The sequence below is a fragment of the Lithohypha guttulata genome (assembly GCF_036872675.1).
Source record: "Lithohypha guttulata strain CCFEE 5908 chromosome Unknown scaffold_1, whole genome shotgun sequence".
Classification (NCBI taxonomy): domain Eukaryota; kingdom Fungi; phylum Ascomycota; class Eurotiomycetes; order Chaetothyriales; family Trichomeriaceae; genus Lithohypha; species Lithohypha guttulata.
Window position 1 is genome coordinate 1,068,542 of NW_027042750.1, and position 18,700 is coordinate 1,087,241.

The 18,700-nt window shown below is 49.0% G+C and overlaps 10 protein-coding genes across 10 annotated transcripts; 3 read left to right on the forward strand and 7 right to left on the reverse strand.

Annotated features, from left to right (window-relative positions):
• Positions 1-304: 304 nt before the first annotated feature.
• On the reverse strand, positions 305-3,667 carry LTR64_000390 (uncharacterized protein; the record flags this gene model as incomplete). Its single annotated transcript, XM_064894775.1, has 1 exon — positions 305-3,667. The coding sequence occupies one exon, from the start codon at positions 3,665-3,667 to the stop codon at positions 305-307; it is 3,363 nt and encodes a 1,120-aa protein (XP_064757462.1).
• A 227-nt stretch (positions 3,668-3,894) lies between these two features.
• Positions 3,895-5,166, forward strand: CTU1 (cytosolic thiouridylase subunit Ctu1; the record flags this gene model as incomplete). The annotated part of the gene is made up of 1 exon (XM_064894776.1): positions 3,895-5,166. The coding sequence occupies one exon, from the start codon at positions 3,895-3,897 to the stop codon at positions 5,164-5,166; it is 1,272 nt and encodes a 423-aa protein (XP_064757463.1).
• An 11-nt stretch (positions 5,167-5,177) lies between these two features.
• LTR64_000392 (uncharacterized protein) lies at positions 5,178-6,371 on the reverse strand (the record flags this gene model as incomplete). Its single annotated transcript, XM_064894777.1, has 2 exons — positions 5,178-6,286; positions 6,338-6,371. 2 exons carry the CDS (start codon positions 6,369-6,371, stop codon positions 5,178-5,180), a joined length of 1,143 nt encoding a protein of 380 aa, XP_064757464.1.
• Positions 6,372-7,395: 1,024 nt separating this feature from the next.
• On the forward strand, positions 7,396-8,215 carry vti1 (t-SNARE VTI1; the record flags this gene model as incomplete). The annotated part of the gene is made up of 3 exons (XM_064894778.1): positions 7,396-7,575; positions 7,658-8,079; positions 8,203-8,215. The coding sequence occupies 3 exons, from the start codon at positions 7,396-7,398 to the stop codon at positions 8,213-8,215; spliced, it is 615 nt and encodes a 204-aa protein (XP_064757465.1).
• Positions 8,216-8,433: 218 nt separating this feature from the next.
• LTR64_000394 (uncharacterized protein) lies at positions 8,434-9,372 on the reverse strand (the record flags this gene model as incomplete). The annotated part of the gene is made up of 2 exons (XM_064894779.1): positions 8,434-9,314; positions 9,354-9,372. 2 exons carry the CDS (start codon positions 9,370-9,372, stop codon positions 8,434-8,436), a joined length of 900 nt encoding a protein of 299 aa, XP_064757466.1.
• Positions 9,373-9,794: 422 nt separating this feature from the next.
• LTR64_000395 (uncharacterized protein) lies at positions 9,795-10,262 on the reverse strand (the record flags this gene model as incomplete). The annotated part of the gene is made up of 2 exons (XM_064894780.1): positions 9,795-9,846; positions 9,901-10,262. The coding sequence occupies 2 exons, from the start codon at positions 10,260-10,262 to the stop codon at positions 9,795-9,797; spliced, it is 414 nt and encodes a 137-aa protein (XP_064757467.1).
• Positions 10,263-10,275: 13 nt separating this feature from the next.
• Positions 10,276-11,376, reverse strand: LTR64_000396 (uncharacterized protein; the record flags this gene model as incomplete). Its single annotated transcript, XM_064894781.1, has 2 exons — positions 10,276-11,234; positions 11,292-11,376. The coding sequence occupies 2 exons, from the start codon at positions 11,374-11,376 to the stop codon at positions 10,276-10,278; spliced, it is 1,044 nt and encodes a 347-aa protein (XP_064757468.1).
• Positions 11,377-13,264: 1,888 nt separating this feature from the next.
• LTR64_000397 (uncharacterized protein) lies at positions 13,265-14,113 on the reverse strand (the record flags this gene model as incomplete). Its single annotated transcript, XM_064894782.1, has 1 exon — positions 13,265-14,113. The coding sequence occupies one exon, from the start codon at positions 14,111-14,113 to the stop codon at positions 13,265-13,267; it is 849 nt and encodes a 282-aa protein (XP_064757469.1).
• A 542-nt stretch (positions 14,114-14,655) lies between these two features.
• Positions 14,656-15,795, reverse strand: ISA1 (Iron-sulfur assembly protein 1; the record flags this gene model as incomplete). The annotated part of the gene is made up of 2 exons (XM_064894783.1): positions 14,656-14,933; positions 15,072-15,795. 2 exons carry the CDS (start codon positions 15,793-15,795, stop codon positions 14,656-14,658), a joined length of 1,002 nt encoding a protein of 333 aa, XP_064757470.1.
• A 678-nt stretch (positions 15,796-16,473) lies between these two features.
• Positions 16,474-18,429, forward strand: LTR64_000399 (uncharacterized protein; the record flags this gene model as incomplete). Its single annotated transcript, XM_064894784.1, has 1 exon — positions 16,474-18,429. The coding sequence occupies one exon, from the start codon at positions 16,474-16,476 to the stop codon at positions 18,427-18,429; it is 1,956 nt and encodes a 651-aa protein (XP_064757471.1).
• Positions 18,430-18,700: the final 271 nt, after the last annotated feature.

Consider the following 18,700-nt stretch of genomic DNA (forward strand, 5'->3'; position numbering starts at 1 on the left):
CATCGGAATCATGATCGCGATTCTGCGTCTCAACTGCTTCACCAGCCCCGGGGAGTGCGCTGGTAAGAATTTCAATAATAATGATATACATACGCAGCTATATGCCTGGAAAGAAGTGGTTGATTATTTCCAGCACAAGCTGATCCTGGGAAAGTACGATGACTGCATCAGCTCCACGATCGCTTTCATCAGTATCATGAAGCAAAAAGGACACGACAACCAGTGGTCGCTTAGAGAAGCAAGAGAATGGACAAGACACAAATCTCTATACTTCACAATCGCTATGCATTTCATTATCTTATCTCTAATTCCTAACCTTGACAGTATCAAGCACCTGATCCGCCTCCTTTGCACTCTTAAACCCCCACTTCGGCGCCTTCCTCTTCCTGCCCTTTCTATCACCATACTGCTCATCAAACTTCTTGATCTCCCTCAAACTGCTCATATCTTGACTGATACTAGCTCCAATCTCCTCAAGTGCCTTTTCGAAATGGTTGGCTGTCAACACTCTCTTCTCGGGATATTTGTATTCTTCCTGCTCGTCTTCGGGTTTCGATGCTTGGGCTGCACGGAATGTCGCAGCGGCTTCGTTTTCTTCGCGAACTGCGTTGAGAGCTGCTGCGACGGCGACGTTTTTCAGGTCAGAGCCGGAGTAGAAAGGTGTTTTCTTGGCAAGATCTGCGAGGTCAACGTTGCTATCGAGCTCCTCGTTTCGGAGGTGGATTTGCAGGATCTTCAGTCTGTCCTGTTCGGTTGGTAGGTCCACGAGCAAGCGGCGAGGAAGACGACGAAGGACTGCATCGTCGAGATCCATTGGTCGATTCGTGGCCACCATCAGGAAAGCGCTACCGCTATCGTTGGACATGCCGTCCCATTCTTTCAGGAACTGATTGAGGATTTCGCGATGTGACGCTCGCTTGCCCGTTGAACGAGCTGAGAACATGGCGTCCGCTTCGTCGAGGAAGACGACGCAAGGACTGAGTTTTCGAGCGAGTGAGAAGAGGGCTTGTACATTCTTCTCACCTTCGCCAACATACATGTCGTTCAGATCTGCAGCGGAAACTTCCAGCATGGTGGCGCCAGATTCCTTTGCGACAGCTTTTGCAGCTAGAGTCTTACCAGTTCCTGGTGGGCCGTAGAGTAGCAGACCAGGTATACGATCAGACTTGAGAACACCATAGCTGAATGCTTCCGGTCGTTGCAGGGAAAGTGTAGTGAGCATCTTTAAAGCTTCAACTGTGTCAGCAGGTATATGAATATCACTAAAAGTAGTCGATATCTTGTTTGGCTCTACCACGCCACTTAGCAACTTCTTCTCGTGTCGAGTCGTAGAAAAGCGAAAACGTCGAGCGGGTTTGCTGTCTTGTCTTTCTCGTTCCTTCTCTGCTTCTTTCTGTTCCTGCCTTACAATATCTGGCTGATTGCGTTGTGCCCATGCGACCTTGCTCTCATCACTTGCTATCAGAATCTGACAGGCGTCTTCGATAGGCGTGGCAGATTGCATGCCAGCGATAAGTGCAGCTATCCTTTGAACCTGGACGAAAGGCCAATACTGCCCTGACAAGGCCTCAAAGTCACGTTCACCCATTTCTTGTCTAAAGTCTGTATTCCAGAAACCATCTTCTAGTCCATGTAGAAGGACGCCTCTGCTCTTAAGCACTTGGTGTAGATGTCGAGCATTCACGGTCCTTATGCGAGCTTTGCGGTCCTCACCACTCAGAGCTACTTCGGCCTCTCGCGTAGGAAAGACAGGTGTCAATATGATCGCGGTCGAAACACCATAGGATTTGTTTTCCTGTACATCGAGGATACTGCGAGGTGAGCTCGATTTGTGGAAGTCGGATCTTAACGAGTCGGTACCGATAATCATGATAGGCTGGCCTTGGGCTCTTCGTTTGTCGGCAGCAATCAACAACTCGCCCATGAAAGCTTCGGCCATCTGGTGTTGCTGAAGTAGCCTATAGTTCTCGAAATGGACGACAAGTGGTCTTTGAGTAGAGAGATCTTCCTCTTCAGGTTGGTGCTTTTGCTGCTGATCGTCGGTATCGTTTCTTTTTTTCTGGGGCTCTCTCATCTTCTGTGCTTGTGTACTTGAGGAGAGTATAGACTGTACTATCGAGTCGAACATGCCACCTGCTCTCTGGTCCGTATCCAATTTCATGAATTGTGGCCCATCGCCCATGGATCGATTGCGATTTCGCATAGGTCCACCCATACGATCTAGTGATTCAAATATGCCAGCAAATGGTCCTTTTCGACCTGAGGCTGATACGAAAGAGCCGATAGGTATTTCGATGCTTGGAGGCCCTGAATCTCCATCGTCATCCTCCTCGTCGCCATCCTCGTCTTCACGTCGCGGGAACATGAAGTCCTGAGTATCGGAAGAACCATATAGATCTTTATACAATCTGAAGCTCAGACGGCCCCCAGACTCCTTGATCTCTGGGTCAACTTCGGCCCCAGCCATAAGCTCCGAGATGTCCTGTGCGTCTAGGCGGACACGATCAGCTCCGACAGTACTGCATAGATCAAGGACAAGAGCATTAAGTAATAGTTCGGAATCAGGTGCGCCGTGTAATATGGTGAGGTGATTCATGGCGAAGGCTTTGTTGCGGTCCTTGGAAGACTTCGCTGGAGACGAGAAGCGTCCCTTGAAAGTGTTTACGAGCTCTTCGTACTGAGCGGCCTCAATGAAGTAGCGATCGTTAGATAACGATTTTGTGTTCGTTATATAGGATGTGGGAACAATAGGCGTGGGCTTTGGACTGTCGGGACGTGGAGGAGGCTCTCTGCCTTTGGCCAAAGAACGTTTCTTCTCGTCAGTTTCAGCCTTTGTAGATTCTTGAACGGGCTTCTGAACTTGCTCTTGAGGTTGGTCTAGGCTCGTTACATCGGAAGTAGAGATCCCATCTGCTGGCTGGGTTGTGGTAATTGCATCGACGGTCGCATTAGCTCTAGGTTCGGAGAGGACGATATTGCTGCTATAAAACCATTTGGGAACACCCTCTTTCTTTGGAGCCAGCTTTTGTTCGTGGGCTCTCCTACGCCTCTTCTGCCATGAACCATGATGTTTGGACTCTTGCGGTTTACTATCGTCGTCACTCACATCTTTCGAAGGTTGCTTGGGTGAATATGCCCATTGATGAGCGATCTCTACCATAGGAACTGGCTCATGGTGCATATGATGCTGAGGGTTTTCGGAATAGAAAAATGGATAAAGGTCTTGATTTGAAAGTCGATCTTGAGGTTTCTCGGAGCGGTCTTTCAAGTGAGTGGGAAGGTCTTTCACATGTTCGATCCATGTAAACCCTGCCGGTGGCTTGCTGTCAGCAGGCTTGTTATCCTGCTGCAATGCTGCGATGGCTTGCAGTTCTTGCTCAGACAGGGCCGGCCAGTACCTCCCCCGAGCAGACTTTCCATCGTTTGCGACAGGTGCGTTCTCTTGCTCAGGCTTGGGAAACCATGGACCTCTAGGAATCCACGAAGGCCATCCTTTCGATGTGCCTTGAGTGTTGTCAGGGCTTGAAGCTGGATTCGATTTGGCTTGTAATCGCGTATAACTGTTGAAGGATCGAACGACGAGGCGCGATGTGGGAGGTGATCGGTACGAGATTGACCGCAAGATTCTTTGAGCACCTCTCAGCTCTGGCTGTAGGCTGGAATACATCCGCAGATTTTGGTAGTACCTGAAGCCTGGGTTTACAAGAGATGCGTAGATTTATTCCAGGCTGAAAGACACTGGGTGAACGTTCCCGGTAATAATTTACACGATAATTACGCGTCAGATACAGACAACTCGCCACAAATATTCTATGAAGGCAAAGCAGAATTGGACTATTTCGCTGATTACTATTCAAGGCTACTACTGCTGAATCGCACGGATTAAGAAAGGGAATGCCGCCAGTTCTATGTGAGAGTTGCCAGACTGGTCGCGCTGTAATCGTGAGACCCAAAAACTTGTCGAAAATCTGTAAGCCATGTTTCCTAGCGATCTTCGAACGTGAGACGCACGAAACCATCGTTGGCAGTAAACTCTTTCAACGAGGTGAACGCATAGCCATCGGTGCTTCCGGTGGCAAGGATTCGACTGTCCTCGCGTCTATACTGAAGACACTCAACGAGCGTCATGATTATGGATTGGATTTATGCTTGCTCTCCATTGACGAGGGCATCAAAGGATACAGAGACGATAGCCTGGAAACAGTGAAGAGAAACGCAGTGCAATATGACATGCCACTGGAGATAGTGGGCTACGATGAGTTGTATGGCTGGACCATGGATCAGGTCGTTGCTCAGATTGGCAAGAAGGGCAATTGCACGTATTGTGGCGTGTTCAGACGACAGGCACTCGACCGAGGTGCTGCCAAGCTAGGTATCAAGCACGTCGTCACAGGTCATAATGCAGACGATATCGCTGAAACTGTGATGATGAACTTGCTGAGAGGTGATTTGCCACGACTCGCTCGTGCTACTTCTATCGTCACGTCCAGCGCTGCAAGCGATATCAAGCGGAGCAAGCCACTCAAGTATGCTTATGAGAAAGAAATCGTCCTGTATGCCTACCACAAGAAGCTCGATTACTTCAGTACCGAGTGCATATACAGCCCCGAGGCCTTTCGTGGCAGCGCTAGAGCGTTGATCAAGGACTTGGAGAAGATACGCCCGAGCAGTATTCTTCATATCGTCAAAAGTGGTGAAGACATGGCCGCCTTGGTACCGCCTGAGCTTAGTACTGCTGTTGCCTGCTCTGGCGACAATGAAGAGGCAGCCACAGGATGTGGATCGACGAATGGCAGATCCAGTGGTGGTGAGATGGCAGTGCTGGAGAAGCGTTTGGCTGTGGAAGAAGCCGCACAATATCGTGAGACAGAAATCGTTCTACCAGCCAACGGTAATTCCTTGGTTCAGGAAACATTGCAGGTAAAGGGTGGGAGTTCGATACACGATAAGAAGAAGCCAGCACGTAAGAAAGTCGTGAAGCAGGTCATGGGTCGATGCGACAAATGTGGCTATTTGTCTAGTCAGAGCATTTGCAAAGCCTGTATGCTTCTCGATGGTCTCAATAAGGCTCGACCTACCACTGAGATTACTGTCAGTGCTGAAGAAGAAGAAGGTAGCACGACACTGATGCGCCACGTCGCAGCTCTGGAGATCGGTGCGTCCTGAACCCAAACTTTTCACGACCCTTTCGTCCTTGTCCGCCGCTTTTTCAGAACCAAACCCATAGTAGCGGTCAGGAAACCCCACAATGATGTGCAGAACCACATGAGGAACAGCCAAAATCGGGTGAAACATTCCCACGGGTTTGCAGGCGGCCTCTTGGTTGGAAGAGACCACCAATCGACAAATTCAAAAGGCAACATCGCCCCAAAGTGGTCCTGGGCGACTCTTAGCCCACTGTCGAAGCATTCCTCGTGCAAACCATGTCTCGTCCATGCACCGCAATAGCTGATCCCTCGCTTATTCTGGATGTTGTGCAACAATTTCTGTGCCTTTACCGTTTGAGCGTCATACACTGGATGAGAGTATTCATCGATCCTCCGAATCAAGTCTGGACAAGGTGGGTGAATTGGATTGACTGTCAGAAGGAGCGGGTCAAAGTGCTCCTCTGGGATCTGTTGCAGTCTATTCAAGCAGTACGTTAAACACATTTTGGACGTGCTGTGAACCTCCTGGCGTGGCAACGGCGTTTCATCGTCATGATTGGAAATAGTACAGACAGTCGGTTGCTTGGGCAATAACGAAGTATCAGCATGAAGCACGGCAATACTTTGAGTTGTTCGAAAACACTCGAGGATCTCCCTTTCTTGTGGCGTCGCGGAATCTCCAAGCAGGTCCAAGGCTCGGTCTGCCTGCACTGCCAGGATAACATGGTCGAAAAGAAACTCTTCAGTTTTTGTCCGAAGCAAGACCTTGCCGTCCACCTCAGGCACCACTTCCGTAATCTCGGTCGCTGTATGCTTACAGTCGTCTGGGTGATCTTCTGTCACAGCACGGATAAATTGTGCGGCACCTCCCGGTATCGTCACCCAGTCTGGCTCGTCATCACGGTACAACTCGTGGTTCCACAGATATTTGACCAGCGACGTGACTGGAAAGTCCATCAGAGCTCTGTCAGGGGCCATGCTCCAGAGTAGGGGAATCAGGTAATCATATTTAAAGGATGGCGAATAGTGTTCGCTATCCAGGTAGTTGCCGATGCTTACGTGCTGGTACTTCAGGGCTAGCCTTCCATTGGCTGTTTCGGCAGTGTTTTTGTGGTTCTCGGCCTCGCCAGTAATCAGATCTTTGACAAAGCACCAGAAACGGAATCTTTCGAAGAGTAGGGTCCACGTACATGTGTCTGGGAAATTGTGATTCTTCCTGTTCATGGTCTCGAAACAGCTGGACACCCATCGGGGACCGCAGTTATCCCTGCTCACAGCAAAAGAGATTTCAGTTTGTTGGGTAGGGACTCCGACATGGTGCAGAAAGCGAATGAAGTTGGCTGCTCTTGTTAGAACGCTTACTGGCGCTGCAACAGTCAGGTCGAACTCACAATATGAATGTCTATACATTGTCATAAATCCGACGTCGATTGAGGTACTAGGCCCATTGGTTATATTGATGGTGCTGGTATGGGTGTGGCCTCCAAATCGACCGGCCTTCTCGAAGATATGGACTTTGTGGTCTGTATGGCTCAATGCCCAAAGAGCAGCTATACCGGAGCAGTCACTCCCCACAATAGCGATTCTCTTGCCCATTTTTGGAGGACTTTCATGAGGTTCTTCCAGCACTGTGTACAGTGGATGAGTCTGACGGATCGAATGTTCCTCAACGGACTACGTTCTTGGCCTTGATATGTTCGCCATGTTCTTCACCATGTTCTTCGCCATGGCTGCAGCGAAGGGCCAGCAGCCACGCTTTTGAGTCGTAGACCGACTAGTGATAGAGCAGATATTTTACAAACAAAGAAATACGCGTTAATTATTCGAGCACATTTGGGCTCCAGAGTTGAACTCTGTACCAGTACCATGAAATTGTAGTCCCAGTAATATGCAGACAGGAACGCGTCTGGAAGTGGCTGCTTTTGGCGTACCAGTAAAGCAGGCACGCTAGCGCGCCGGATCACATGGCTCGAGTGCCACTGCCGGGTTTGTAGTCTGTCAACTCACTTTCCTCCAGCATCTGCGTTTGCACTGTGATAGAAAGAGCAACCACGCGAGCTCAAGTTACATGTACACCGGGGAACATCAGGAAACACAGAACAAGTAGATATCGGCATCTCAATACCCGCCAGATCTTCGCGCAGTCCCCTCATCCTCAGACCGTTAACGGCGAGCTTTCGTTCCTTCACCTACCACGTCGCAGACTGTTATTGCGCAGGCGATCCCTTGACAGAATCCACGCTCAGACATGGCAAATCACTTAGACACAGATGCCGGCTCGGAGTTGTTCAGCAATTATGAAGCCGAACTCAAATTGGTCCAGGCAGACCTCAATCAGAAGCTCGACCAAGTGGAAGAATTAGCCGGTGAAGAGCGCAAATCTGCGCTTCGAGGTGCAGAGAGAGCGCTGGACGAAGCAAAGGAGTTGGTAAGTACGCCTACACGGAGGTTGCAACGAGAGTCAGAGAGTCAAATCTGGGACAAGGGCAACACTAACGTCGTCCTTACAGCTCGACCAGATGAACCTCGAGAAAGCCAACATTCCGACCTCAACTCGCTCAAAGGCGAACCAGAAATATCGTAATGCTCAGACAGATATAGACACCTTATCTCGCAGGCTTAAGACCATTGCCCAACAGTCCTCAGACAGGAAAGCACTATTTGGAGACCGATACACAGACGACCCGGACTCGCGCGATGCAGCCCTCGAACAACGTCAACAACTACTGTCCGGAACCGATCGTCTGGGACGTTCATCACAGAGATTACGAGACAGCCAACGTGTGGCGCTTGAGACGGAGGCTATAGGAGCCAGTACGCTCGCTGATCTGCACCAGCAGAGAAATGTGATTGAGCATACCCACCAAAACTTACAACAGAGCGAGGGTTATGTCGATCGCAGTGTCAAGACGTTAAGAGGAATGGCTAGGAGGTAAGTACAATTTTATGAAAAGAGGAATCCCCTGCTGACTTATGCGAGGATGGCTACCAATCGGATAATTACAATTGCCATCATAACCGTATTGGTTTTGCTGATTATCGGAGTCATTTACAGCAAGTTTAGATGATCTGGTGTGTACATTATCTGAAGCGATTGAGGAAGCACTATCGGCAAGCTTCCAGACGTCTGTCGAGAATGAATTAATGAACTTTGTCCATAAATACTGACTTAGGGCGCCCTAATGTACATATCCTATACCCCTTGTTGACGTCCATCGCAATCCGAGGTGCTGTCTTTTGCAACTTTGTCTCCCTGGTACATACACCCAGTCACTTCCGCGACCTCCTAGCCGCGCATTGCTCGAGCCTTGCGTTGTTTCGCCTTCCTCTGTTCTCGAGCCTTGGCACTTACAAGTTCTTCTGGGTGCTTTGCTACCTTCGCTCTCACTTCGTCAATCGTAGGCAAGGTAATGAGGCTTCCAGCGTCGAATATTGGTTTTCCCCACCCATTCTTTCTAGCCTCAGCTTCAACTTCTGCCGCACAAAGTGTGCTACTGGGGCCGACTAGCACAAGGGTCCGACGTCGAGGCCACCGCGGCTCTAATGTTTCCGGCACGTATGCTTTACCGCGCAGAAAGCTCTCCCAGGTTCCCACTACCAAGTAACCGCTTGCGCCGAAGCGATAGCGCTCGGAGTGATTACGAGGGTTCTGCGTCACGACAAAAGCAGAGTCGTTCACGTTTCGACCGTAATGTATACTCGACTGCTCGATTGTTATCTGTTCCAGGCCGGAGAATTTTCTCAGCATTTCCTGGACGTCACTGTCGTACTGAGTGTAGAATCGCGAGCCTAGCCATTCATCGATGGTGATTTTCCGGACCATGGCTATTCGTCGTGCTCCGACGTCGTTAACGAAGTTGCGTACAGCACTGAGACTTCTGAATGTGAACTCCTGGTTTGTGTAGAAGAAGTCCTCGACATCGTTGCGGATCAATCGATTGATGTGTAGCAGGCATAGAGTTGTCCTGCTGACGTTCTTTCCGATGGCATGGTTGGCATAGATGGTGACTGTACCCTTGCTTTCTATGAGTAATGCGTATATCATTAGTTGAATTTCGGCAGGTAGATTGGGGAACGAGGTTGGCTGTTTCGCAATTTCGACGGCTGTTGAGCCATCGCTACAGGCTTGAGGGTGAACTTCCATTTCCTTTGATAATTTGCTGTGCTCTGTCCCACATCAAAACCATAGAGTGAATAACGATTTACCAGTACTTTTATACTCCATTTCTTATGGTCGAAGATGAAGAACTTCCGGATGAGGGAGGAATGTTAAGCATTTTCTGATTGGCCAGAGCCTGCGACTGCCTGAAAACTTATGGAGGTGTTCCAAGAAAAGGCAGGCACCACTACTCCGTAATGAAGCTTGCCACTAGGCTACCGAGACAGAAAGGCTCAGGCTTGCAACGACCTACACAACCATCATTGCCAGCTCTAGTATTGAGATGAAATCTGTGCAGATTTGAGCACCTGCATGACCACGATATATATAGCTCAGGAAGAGACTTGTCCTTCCGTAAGTCTATATGTAGATAAACAAGTACTTCGTTATATACTATTCGACCGACCGCAAAGCTGGCCCGCGTTCATGTCGGCATGGTTTTGCAAGTTCTTGGAAATTTTGTAGGGAAAGTAGCCGCATAACGCAATTTACTGCTTGAAGCCGAGATGCAGACGATCATCGTCGATGACTCTTGCATACCTTTACGCCATCAGTAAACCATGTTCGTCGGCTTTTGGGAGTGATTGCACTTACTCAAGTAGAAGTCGAAACATGTATACTTCCATGTCTTCTTTTCGAGCAACATTCTTGACCCACTCATGCCCTTCAATTGCTAGTCTTTCAGCAGTTCTGCGACCATCGTCCTCTTCTTCAAAGAATCGTAAGATCTCATCGTACTCATCCGTTGTAGCTGTCAATGGTACAAAATGTTTCCAAGGTATAATTCTAGACATGTGCCACTCACGATAGTAGGCGACTTTGAGCGGCAGGCTCAGACTCTCTAAGAGTGTGTAGAATCGACCACTGAGAGCATTACCGTCCATGTCTAGAAGATATCGGTTGGTCCAGGCTTCCTTTTGTGGGGCCAGGGCGTTTGAGCCAAAGAAATCGCGCATCTCTGCGCAGTCCTCAGGTGCACACTGCTTTATTTCCGTGAATTTTGGTGTCGTAGCGACGTGCAACCGTTTCTCGACTGGTCAATTGAGCCTTCCATCGTGGCACGCTGCCATCAAAGTCGGTATTCTCATGGACGAGAATACGGGTCTCTCCGTCAGGTCGTAATTTGGCTAGTATAGACTGTCGGAGCAAGGAGCGCCATGTACCGCCTTCGCTGTACCCACTACTAGTCGCGCCTCGCCAGTACAGCTTTGGGGCTTTTTTGTTCCATTGAACCGAGTCCGACATGTCATATTTGGTCTTTCCGGCATAGTAGTATGGTGAGGGATAGAGGGTATCGTGGAAGGTAGACAACTTAGACGGCGAGAAGACAGGCAATAGGTCGTGCGAGACAGAAAAAACGTTGGGCTTGTTGAAGAGCCCGATGACCTTACGTACAGATGGAGATAGGCATATATCCGAGAACGTTGCGATATTTTCGACAAAGGTCAAGCCTCCAACCTTCAACCCGAGCTCCGCTTCTTCGGGGTTCAGACCAAGGCTTCTTGCCGGGCTACTTGGCGGACAAGACATTCGCGCATGAGTAAAAGTCTGTTGGTGGTCAAGTCGATTGAAAGGACTGTCTGACGCTGACTCGAAGCTTGTCTCGTCTTCAAGGTCGTGTGGCTCACTGAATGCATTTTTTGTTGCCCGTACAGAGTTCTTGGATAGAGCAGCCGCTGAAAGAAGTCGTCCTACGTCTTTGTGCGGAACAAGCACTCGAGGCTCATCGTTCACATTGAAGGCAAGATCCATGTCAGGTAGCCATTCGGAGAACTTTGATAGCATTTCTCGAGTCGCTACGGCCTGGAATTCGTCCTGTCCATCTCCAATGATACGGACCTGGCCTTTTCGTGTCGATGCACCCATCAATGAATTGTCATGACCCAGAATCTCGCGTGCTCGTCGCCGAATGAGTTGTGGTTCCATACCTCAGAAAAGGTTCAACGAACTGGCTATCTCGTCGAACTCATCTATCAACTCCGTACCACGTTGTGTAGCAAACTCGTACCATCTGTCGAAATGTGGAGGAGGGGCAATCGAATATCGACGTTGGTACTCGTCTATCGCCATCGTCAGCGTTCTGGATTGACGACTTTGTAGGGACGAAAATTGAGCATTCGCAAGCTCGACGAGATATGATATAGGATGCACTGTGTCGTTGTTTATCATTAAAGGCTCTAGTGGTGGATAGCCTCGTGCTGCTTTATCAGCGTTGCGTATTGCTAAAACAAGGCACACGGATAAAGCACACAGCAACGGGACGAAACACAACACATAGATTAGACTCCATCTCGTTGATTTCGTCCTCGATAACGCCGAATTGAAGGACATTTTTGTCTCCGGGGACTGGTTATCATGCGAGGCTAGAGGTGTATATTTGAGCTGTTCATGGCGTGGTGTTGCAAATATGCGACCTGGAACTCGTGCAGGCTGCGACATTGCTTGTTGGTTGAGAGACGAAGGTCTTTCGCTCATATCCAGGAAGTCTCCTTCGTAGTAACTGTCGCATTACAAGATCGTAGTGCTGGTTAGCAGTAAAACATCTCCCTTCGTTTCAGGGCCATAGGTCTCCCATCTGTGATTACTCGACATCTCAAGACGTTTGCAGCCGCAAACAGAGTCCACACAAACCCTGAACATCAGTTTCATGGCCCAGATTATCAGCTGTCCATAATATAGCACCTCCATCGCAACCTTCCTTTGTTGACGGTTGTGGATCTTGTGAGCATGTGCAAACGTCTTGACTTCACGGGGTAGAACTGACCCTAGATCAATGACCCGAAAGCGGAAACGCATGCGATGTTCGACATCGATCATCCAGTGACCATGCTCATGTGGTCCGTGTCAGCAGCTGAAAACAAAATAGAGTCACCACCAGCACTGACGACTCTATTTCGTCTACCTTCGTCCTGCATTGATATCACAATGTATGGCGGCAATCGTTTCTGGCAGGGGGATTTTTTCGAGCAGGGTGACCTGAATCATTATGTGATCTCATTCTCTGCTGCTTGCAACAAATATGACAGTCTTGGCGCTTGCCCATACCAAGGTTCAGCGCAAGCTCACTAGTCGGAACTGATGCTCTTGTATTCAACCTGACGGAAAGCAATGCGTGGTGTTGCCTAACGTGAGTCTGTTACTTGTAATGCTCCACCCTTAGCTAGACCATTGCTCTGTGGGTATCAACTTATCGGGTCCACCAGGAGACCAACATCAGTAGGCAATACCATTTTCCGTAGCAGTATCATCGACAAAATTCTGACTAATATCTTTGAACCTCAATATTGAACATCGAACCCCTTCCGCAGGCTATACTCGCAGCATGATAAAAGTTAGTCCTGCGGCAACAACTGAGCGACCAACTGTCTGGGCTGGAATGCTACAAGTCCGCTGGCAACTTACCGATAGTGCTGTGGTCGCCCTTCAGAGCCAAGAAGCAAGCAGTCTCCGTAGTGCCTCTGCAAGTATCTCTGCGACAACGAGAAGGGCAACCGCAATGTCAGTCACTCCGGCATCGTCTTCATCTCAGCGTGCTCCAAGTCCAGGTCGCATGAACATCCCACTGGCGCTCAAGCTTGAATGGACACAAGAGCAGCTGCGCCATTGATTCTCGTCGTCGTTGGTTTTCACAATGTGCAACGTAATGGGCTGATGGAGAGCTTGAACCGTGTCATTGTGCTATGAGAGTTAGGTCGCTTGTGATTGGCCGGCTTGAAACAGCTGATCAGGGGACTAACAAGCGTTTGGCGGCCTGAGGCAGGTGATCAAAAACAGTGCCTGTGACTGGCCACATTGAGAGCGAAGTGAGCATGTCCCCGGAGAGCCCGATGAGGAATTACATGTAGACCCAGGCAATCGATCAAGTCAATCCTCCCTGACTGCAGCGCCGAAAAAACGTCGACAGTATGTTAAGACGACATATCGATTTCCTACAGAGCAATCTCGGCTCAACTCGTGTCTAGCCCTCAGTCTTCCTCTTGTACATTAACTTGGTACTCTTCGGCTGCTCACCACTACCCCTCTGACCAGTCTTCTGCCATCTCTTTCTGCTAATCCAGTGACCCTCGGTTGTCTTCCAGGCACTCAAGATCAAATCTACTGTCTCTTTCACGCCGATACCATTCTTGATCACTGCTCTTACCACCGGGCCACCCTCTCTTATCTTCTTCGCTTCGATCTCCATCATATCAACATCTGCACCCACAGCATGCGCCAGATCACACTTGTTTATCACAAGCAGGTCAGACCCTGTGATTCCTGGACCTCCTTTTCTCGGCACCTTATCTCCTCCAGCTACGTCAATGACATAGACGATGAAGTCTGCTAATTCTCTGCTGTAGTTCGCTGCCAGATTGTCACCTCCACTCTCAATGAGTAATAGATCTGTGGTGAACTTGGCCTGTAATCCCTGTAACGCCAGCAAGTTCGCACTGATGTCTTCTCTGACTGCCGCATGTGGGCACCCGCCTGTTTCGATTGCTACTATCCGCTCAGGTGTCAGGGCGCCATGCTTTGTAAGGAACTCAGCGTCTTCGCGTGTGAATATGTCGTTCGTTACGGCTGCGATGTTGTACTCATTGCGGAGGGCTAGACATAGCTCGAGCATCAGAGCTGTTTTGCCAGAGCCGACAGGACCGCCGATACCGATTGTGAAGGCGCGATCATTGAAATCGCGGTCTTCTACGATTGGGGGTTCGCGGTTAAGGTAAGATCCTGGTCCGTTGTAGATCTCGTGGGTATGACCGTGATTTGCTGCAGCAGAATCGTGCGAGTGAGCAACGCCATTGTCGTGGCTATGGCTCGTCATGGTTGAGGTGATCGATTGGAAGTAGAGTTGTGTGCTTGTACTTCGCCCTTGGAGTCAATTGCAGTTTGTGCTGTTCGATAGTAGGCAGCCAGAGGCGCAACGGCTATAGACAGAGCTCAGTGTAATAATAAGGACCGAGATTGATCACGAATTCATCAACATATCACCCAACAACACATACAACAATCCGGTTGCTTCGAGCCAAACCAAGAGTGCGAGTCTCGGCCACTGCGTGTTGCCCATGTTTGTTTGTGAGCGGGGATATGCCTGCCCCTCTGTCCGAGGCGGTTGAAGGGTGCAGTGGAGCGGTACGCGTTGAAATTGAGTTTGCGGGAAAGATCCTCGCGTGCCTCGCCTCTCAATGGACGAAACGGCTCAGTACAACGATTCGTTACTTGGCTAGATTTGAACCAAAATGTCGATTGTTCACATTGTGCTTTTCAAGCTCAAATCGTCGTTGAGCGAGCAGGAGAAGAAACAAGTACATGCTTAGGATTCACATCGTAGCACATGCTGACCTGGGCAGTTCTGCGATGACATGCTCAATTTGAAAGAGAAGTGTATACATCCGAGAAATGATCAGCCATACATAGTCTCGTCTTCTGGTGGTGTTGATAATAGTCCGGAAGGCGCTCAGGTTCGTTCCTTCTGGTTTTGGCTACACCCGCAAAGCTGATCAGCCACAGGGTGGTTTCACGCATGGCTTCGTAGTGGAATTCAAGTCGAAGGAAGATCGCAATTACTATGTGAATGGCGATCCAGTCCACAGAGCATTTGCAGAGAGTGCTGGAGACAAACACGAGGGCGTCAGAGTGATTGACTATGAGAAGGGGGTATATTGATGTTCATTTGACCAAAGTATCATTGGCTGTATGTATCGTAAAAATAACTCGCTTGAACGCCTCGACTGATCTTCGAATTGACCTCGCACCTGGTCATGATACGCTAAAGGACTCACCACAACCACATTGCTCCGTTATGTTGGGATTTTTGAAGACAAAGCGTGCGCTCAGCTTGTCCTCTTGCCAGTCCATTTCACTACCAATAATGCTGAACAGTGCCTTGGAATCTATCAAAACCTTGACGCCATCCTGTTCGACAATCTCGTCGAAGGCATTTGCTTTATCCACGTATTCTAAATGGTAGGCGAGACCCGAGCAGCCACGGTTCTTTACGCCGACTCGAATCATTTTCTTGTCTTGTTCTAATAGTTCCCGTAAGTGCTCGAGCGCATCGGCTGATATATTCATCGCGGCTTTCCTTGGCCTCAATTTCTTTCGTGGTTTCTTAGTCGTGCTGACCGTACTTGAGGCGACTGTTTCTGATCTTTGTTCTGGCACAGGCTTGGATTTCTGCGCCTCTCTTTCTGGCAGGCTTATGCTTGCAGCCTCTTGCATAACATTTTGATCGGGCCTTCGGGTGTCGTTCAGTTGTGGCTTGGGTCCAGCTATCGATGTGTCTGGTATCCCATCATTTCGTGGTGGCATGGGAAAGTCGGGCATAGAGTGAGGGCGATATGCTGGCGCTGTATATAGTTCTCTCTTCGAAGCCGCCTTGCGAAAGACGGACGAGGAAAAGTTCCTCGCTGCATGTGGACATGTTCGAGCTGCCGAGGCTGCTGTCAATGCTCTAAAGAATATCGCTGCTGATGCCGTCGACGGCAGGAGGTGATTCGTCGCCATGGTGTCCTAGATCTATTGCGTCGTTGAGTCTTGTGATGGGATTCTGTGAAACACTTGAGCAAATGGAACTCCTCGAGCAATAGCCACCATATGACGTTTGAAATACACCGGATTGGTCAGCGGATAGAGTACTAGTGCTTTTTGGCCTGAGGCAGCAGCTCTTTGAAAACAGATTCTAATTGGCTGTCATCCTGTGCTCGTGCTCTGATGTCTAAGGCAGATATACCGAGTTCTTGCACCTGTTTATCTTTCACAGCACCATCTTCACAATTCGCTAACGTGTTATGTGATTCCCAATCCTTATGCTTCACGCAGTGAATAAGCCCACATATATACATCGGATTATCTACGACTATGTCAATATTGTGCTATATGTAGTGATAAAATTGGATACAAGTGCTGATGCCGAAATGTTGTTTTACTCCGACCTCACACGTAGATTCCGTTCCTCCTTGTGTCTTGTAACCTGTCAATATGACCCATGATTAACTCTTAACGACTGCGAAGGAGTTATAGAGTACTCTTACTGGATTCTTACTGTAGTTGATTAGAACTAGCTGTCTATCAGAATCTGTGCCAAGATGCCTCCCATCAAGAATCTCAACTTATGACAATTTTATCTCCCACCGTGCTAGTCGCGCTGTCCTTTCGCAACCGCTCACCAACACTCTACAATTCATGGATGTCACCTCACCTTTGACTAGAGACATTCATGAATCATTCCAGCCTAAAATAGTACAGCTCTATGCTAATCTCCTAGCATTACACCTGCCTGATGCAGAAGAGGATCACATTCAGCCAGAAGGCTTCTGGAGGGAGTTCTTTCTGCTCAAACCTGCAAAACAGAAATTCTACGACATACTCGAGCCACTGACAGCTGATGATCTGCTTCATATTCAGAATCAGACCAGGAACTTCATCAAAAGGTCGATATTAGAGATTAATTCAAACAAGGAGCCACAAAATGGACATGCTTTGGACAATCTCACCTCGTTCCTGGCAGCAGTTCTTGCCAAGAAGTATGCAAATCCAAGCACCGATATTATTGAGGTAGTCGCAGGTCTAGAGGATGTGGACAACGTTATGACCGATATCGTCAATGGTCTTGACACAATCATCAATAAGAGCACATCCGCCTCCTTACGGAGGAAAGCCATCGATTGCGCAATAGCTGCCGTTGCCGGCTCATACCAGACCAGTTTGGTCACATATTTCATCCATCAGGACTTCTTCCACGGCTTGATGAAGTATGTGCAGACAGTGCCTGAGTCAGCCCCTGCTGCCCTGTGTCTGCTTGGCTTGTTGGCAAATTTCAACAAATTCGAAACACATAATGTATACCAGAACCGTATGGAGGACTTTATCAACGAGGACATCATGGCCAAACTGGTCGAAGGCTTCGCCAATACCTGTGGAGATATCAGAGACGCCTATGTTGCCATTCAAGACGATACACCAGTACAGTGGTCTCTTGGCTCAACCCTCTCTTATGTCGGCCTCCGAGCCCTGACTCCTGAAGCAAAGAAACCAATACCTCCGACCGAAGACGAGGCCAAGGTTCTCTTCAACGATCTGCCTCCAGCCAATGCTGTGATCTTCCTGACCGTATACTGCTTCGTTCAAGCCAACAACGTTTTCGCTTCACTACTGATAGCCACAGACAAGGATGATGATCTAGAATCACGACTAGCTGCTTTCCTCAGTGTATCATCTTATCTATGTCACCATGCATTCAGGTCTACCAGAGTTCAGCACTATTCACTCATGACCCTCTTCACCATCCGCTTACTCGTCGAAGACTCCGTCCTTGCTAAACGCCTTTCCTCGACCGATCTCAAAATCACCGTTCGACTCGCTCGCCAACGTCCACCACACCTCCCATACCTCACAACACCACGACCACCAACCTGCGTCGTCCTCGACATCCTCACCGATACTCTAAGCCACAACCTTCGAAAACGCCTCAATATACCCCTCTACTCTACAACCCTCACCATCCTCCACGCAATCCTCACACAACTGTCCAGCAACCGCAACCGCCTCACCCACCACTGGTCCTACATCTGGCTCTCCCTCATCTCCCTCCTCCGCTTCATGACCACCTACTCCACCGACCTAATCCAATCAGCCCGCCTCACCGACCTCCAATCAAACATCATCCTCCCCCTAACCAGCATTCTAACATTCTCCCTCTTGCGTGGGGACAACTTCCTCCCCGACCCGCCCAGCTACGACGACCTCTTCTACAAACTCCTCGAATCATCCGAGACTCTCGAGAAATTCAAATCAGCCTATGAGATCGCCAAGCTGCCCACGAGCGACAAATTGAGACGTGCCACCGACGCTTTGATAAGTATATCAGGGCATTATCAGAATTTACTCTCATCGTCGAAGAAGAAAGTCCATTTGTCACCGAGGGAGATTCAGAAATTGATTGGAGAAGGTCATGAGACGCTAGGTGATGTTGTGGACAATATCAGTACGACTGGGAGTGTCAAAGGAAGGGGAGGAGTGACAGCCGGAGCAGAAGAATTCGGTCACTATGAGAAATGGAGGGAGAGTGCGTGGAAAGTAGAGATCAAGAAGATTATTAGAACAGTCGTGGAAGATGCGAGGATGCTTGCTTTGCAGTAAGGATACATCATATCCACTTTGAAAATACACACACTCGAGCTTGATCAATCTAGAGAAGGCTTCAAACCCATAATTTCATTCCTTTCAATCCCTACGTGACTTTTCTGTTCACCTTCAAGAACTATCTATGCATGTATCACAGATGCCTGCTTGTTTACTTAGTAAAAATCCGCACCCTCTTCGTTATACTCTGACTGTAGACTCCGTGGCTAGGCAGGTCATCCCTGCGACTGCAGCATACACTAAACCTCCCAATCAGACTCATCATCCT